This window comes from Cyclopterus lumpus, chromosome 22 (genome assembly GCF_009769545.1).
Source record: "Cyclopterus lumpus isolate fCycLum1 chromosome 22, fCycLum1.pri, whole genome shotgun sequence".
In the NCBI taxonomy this organism is placed as follows: Eukaryota; Metazoa; Chordata; class Actinopteri; order Perciformes; family Cyclopteridae; genus Cyclopterus; species Cyclopterus lumpus.
The window spans coordinates 22,817,106-22,819,605 of record NC_046987.1 but is presented as its reverse complement, the minus strand read 5'-3'; the positions used below and the strand labels follow the sequence as shown (position 1 = coordinate 22,819,605).

Sequence of the window (2,500 nt, the reverse complement as noted above, 5' to 3'; positions counted from 1 at the left end):
AACCTGCTGAAGGCCATGAAGAGCGCCGAGGTTGGTGTTCCTGTTCCAGTCCGGGTCCTGGTCCCGGACCAGTCTCGGTGCAGTCCTGGTCCCTGGTATTTTTAAAAATAAAATATCAGTCAGACCCGGGACCCGGTACCAGGCCCTGGGTCCTTTGCTTTGAAGCTTAAAGGGAATAATTCAAACCTTTAAGTTATATTTAATCAGGTTTGTTTAATTCTGGTCTTTTTTATTTTACTTTTAAAGACTGAACCTCAACTTCTGCTCCTCAGTCTCAGGGTCGCTATGAGATCATGAAGTGTTTGGAGAAGATCCTGAGGGGTCTGGGCGTCAGCGCCGCGCCGTGTCACCGGGACGTCTACAAGGCTGCAAGGACGTGTCTGGTGGACCGGTCCATGGCCGTACGCTGCGCCGCCGCCGAGGTAACCACCGGTTACCAGGGGCGACTCCTCTGGTTGTATAGAAGTCTATGCTTCATGTGTTAAAGCTGCATTCTCTCTCCTGACCACCAGGGGGCGACTCCTCTGGTTGTATAGAAGTCTATGCTTCATGTGTTAAAGCTGCATTCTCTCTACTGACCACCAGGGGGCGACTCCTCTGGTTGTATAGAAGTCTATACTTCATGTGTTAAAGCTGCATTCTCTCTTCTGACCACCAGGGGGCGACTCCTCTGGTTGTATAGAAGTCTATGCTTCATGTGTTAAAGCTGCATTCTCTCTCCTGACCACCAGGGGGCGACTCCTCTGGTTGTATAGAAGTCTATGCTTCATGTGTTAAAGCTGCATTCTCTCTACTGACCACCAGGGGGCGACTCCTCTGGTTGTATAGAAGTCTATGCTTCATGTGTTAAAGCTACATTCTCTCTCCTGACCACCAGGGGGCGACTCCTCTGGTTGTATAGAAGTCTATGCTTCATGTGTTAAAGCTACATTCTCTCTCCTGACCACCAGGGGGCGACTCCTCTGGTTGTATAGAAGTCTGTGCTTTATGTGTTAAAGCTGCATTCTCTCTCCTGACCACCAGGGGGCGACTCCTCTGGTTGTATAGAAGTCTGAGTTTATAGTCTCAATCTCAGGTCTTCTTCAATACAGCATGATGTTATTTAGTCAAACAGACCATGAAGCAGGGATGCTTTAGGGCGGGGCTAGCAGGTGATTGACAGCTCCCTGGTGTCCCTCAGTGCCTGCTGGAGCTGCAGAGGGAGGCCGTGTTCCTGTGGACCAGCGAGCTGGAGAACGTGGCCTCGCTGTGCTTCAGAGCCTTCGACGGGTCCAACCCCAGCGTCCGGGTGTCCGTGGCCAGACTGCTGGGCACCCTGCTGGCGGCCGCCGTGGAGCCCCGGCAGCCCGCCGGTACGGGGGACAGAGGCTGTAGAATGAACGGGGACGCCAAGTGGGAGTCTGAGGAACTGCAGCCTCTGGCACCTCCTCTCAGCTCACTTGTTTGAGAAAAGTCAAATTGACTTATGTAACCGTCAAGTACAGTTAAATCTACTAAATACAGTTAAATCTACTAAATACAGTTAAAACTACTAAATACAGTTAAATCTACTAAATACAGTTAAAACTACTAAATACAGTTAAATCTACTAAATACAGTTAAAACTATTTGAATCTACTAAATACAGTTAAATCTATTTAAATCTACTAAATACATTTGAATATTTTTTAAATCTACTAATTACAGTTAAATCTATTTAAATCTACTAAATACAGTTAAATTTACTAAATACAGTTAAATCTACTAAATACAGTTAAATCTATTTAAATCTACTAAATACATTTGAATATTTTTTAAATCTACTAAATACAGTTAAATCTATTTAAATCTACTAAATACAGTTAAATCTATTTAAATCTATTAAATACAGTTAAATCTATTTAAATCTATTAAATACAGTTAAATTTATTTAAAATCTACTAAATACAGTTAAATTTATTTAAAATCTACTAAATACAGTTGAATTTATTTAAAATCTACTAAATACAGTTGAATCTTTTTTAAATCTACTAAATACAGTTGAATCTTTTTTAAATCTACTAAATACATTTCTTTGATGAGGTCACTCTTCTTCTTCTTGGTTTCCCAGCATCCCCGAGGCAAAGGGGGCGGAGCTCCTTGGAGGAGGCGATGGACTTGTTGTCAGGGGGGTTCTTGCGGGGCGGGGCGGGTTTCCTCCGAGCCAGCGGAGACCTTCTGAAGGGGACCAGCTCCGTCAGCAAGGAGGTCCGCATAGGAGTCACACAGGTAGGAGGAGGGAGGAGTCACACAGGTAGGAGGAGGGAGGAGTCACACAGGTAGGAGGAGGGAGGAGTCACACAGGTAGGAGGGAGGAGTCACACAGGTAGGAGGAGGGAGGAGTCACACAGGTAGGAGGAGCCACACAGGTAGGAGGAGGGAGGAGTCACACAGGTAGGAGGAGGGAAAAGTCACACAGGTAGGAGGAGGGAGGAGTCACACAGGTAGGAGGAGGGAGGAGTCACACAGGTAGGAGGGAGGA

The 2,500-nt window shown here is 45.8% G+C and overlaps 1 protein-coding gene across 8 annotated transcripts in view; it reads left to right on the top strand.

The window, feature by feature from the left end:
• Nucleotides 1-2,500, top strand: part of heatr5a (HEAT repeat containing 5a) — a 40,232-nt gene that overhangs the window by 3,135 nt on the left and 34,597 nt on the right. For all 8 annotated transcript variants that reach the window (XR_004611865.1, XM_034563103.1, XM_034563101.1 and 5 more), the window contains exons 4-7: nucleotides 1-30; nucleotides 273-422; nucleotides 1,181-1,352; nucleotides 2,090-2,247. The exon at nucleotides 1-30 is cut by the window's left edge and continues 79 nt beyond it. Coding sequence is in view for 7 of the 8 variants with exons in the window: in XM_034563103.1 (XP_034418994.1) it covers nucleotides 1-30; nucleotides 273-422; nucleotides 1,181-1,352; nucleotides 2,090-2,247 (510 nt within the window). In the remaining variant the exon portion in view is untranslated. The remainder of the gene's footprint in view (nucleotides 31-272; nucleotides 423-1,180; nucleotides 1,353-2,089; nucleotides 2,248-2,500) is intronic.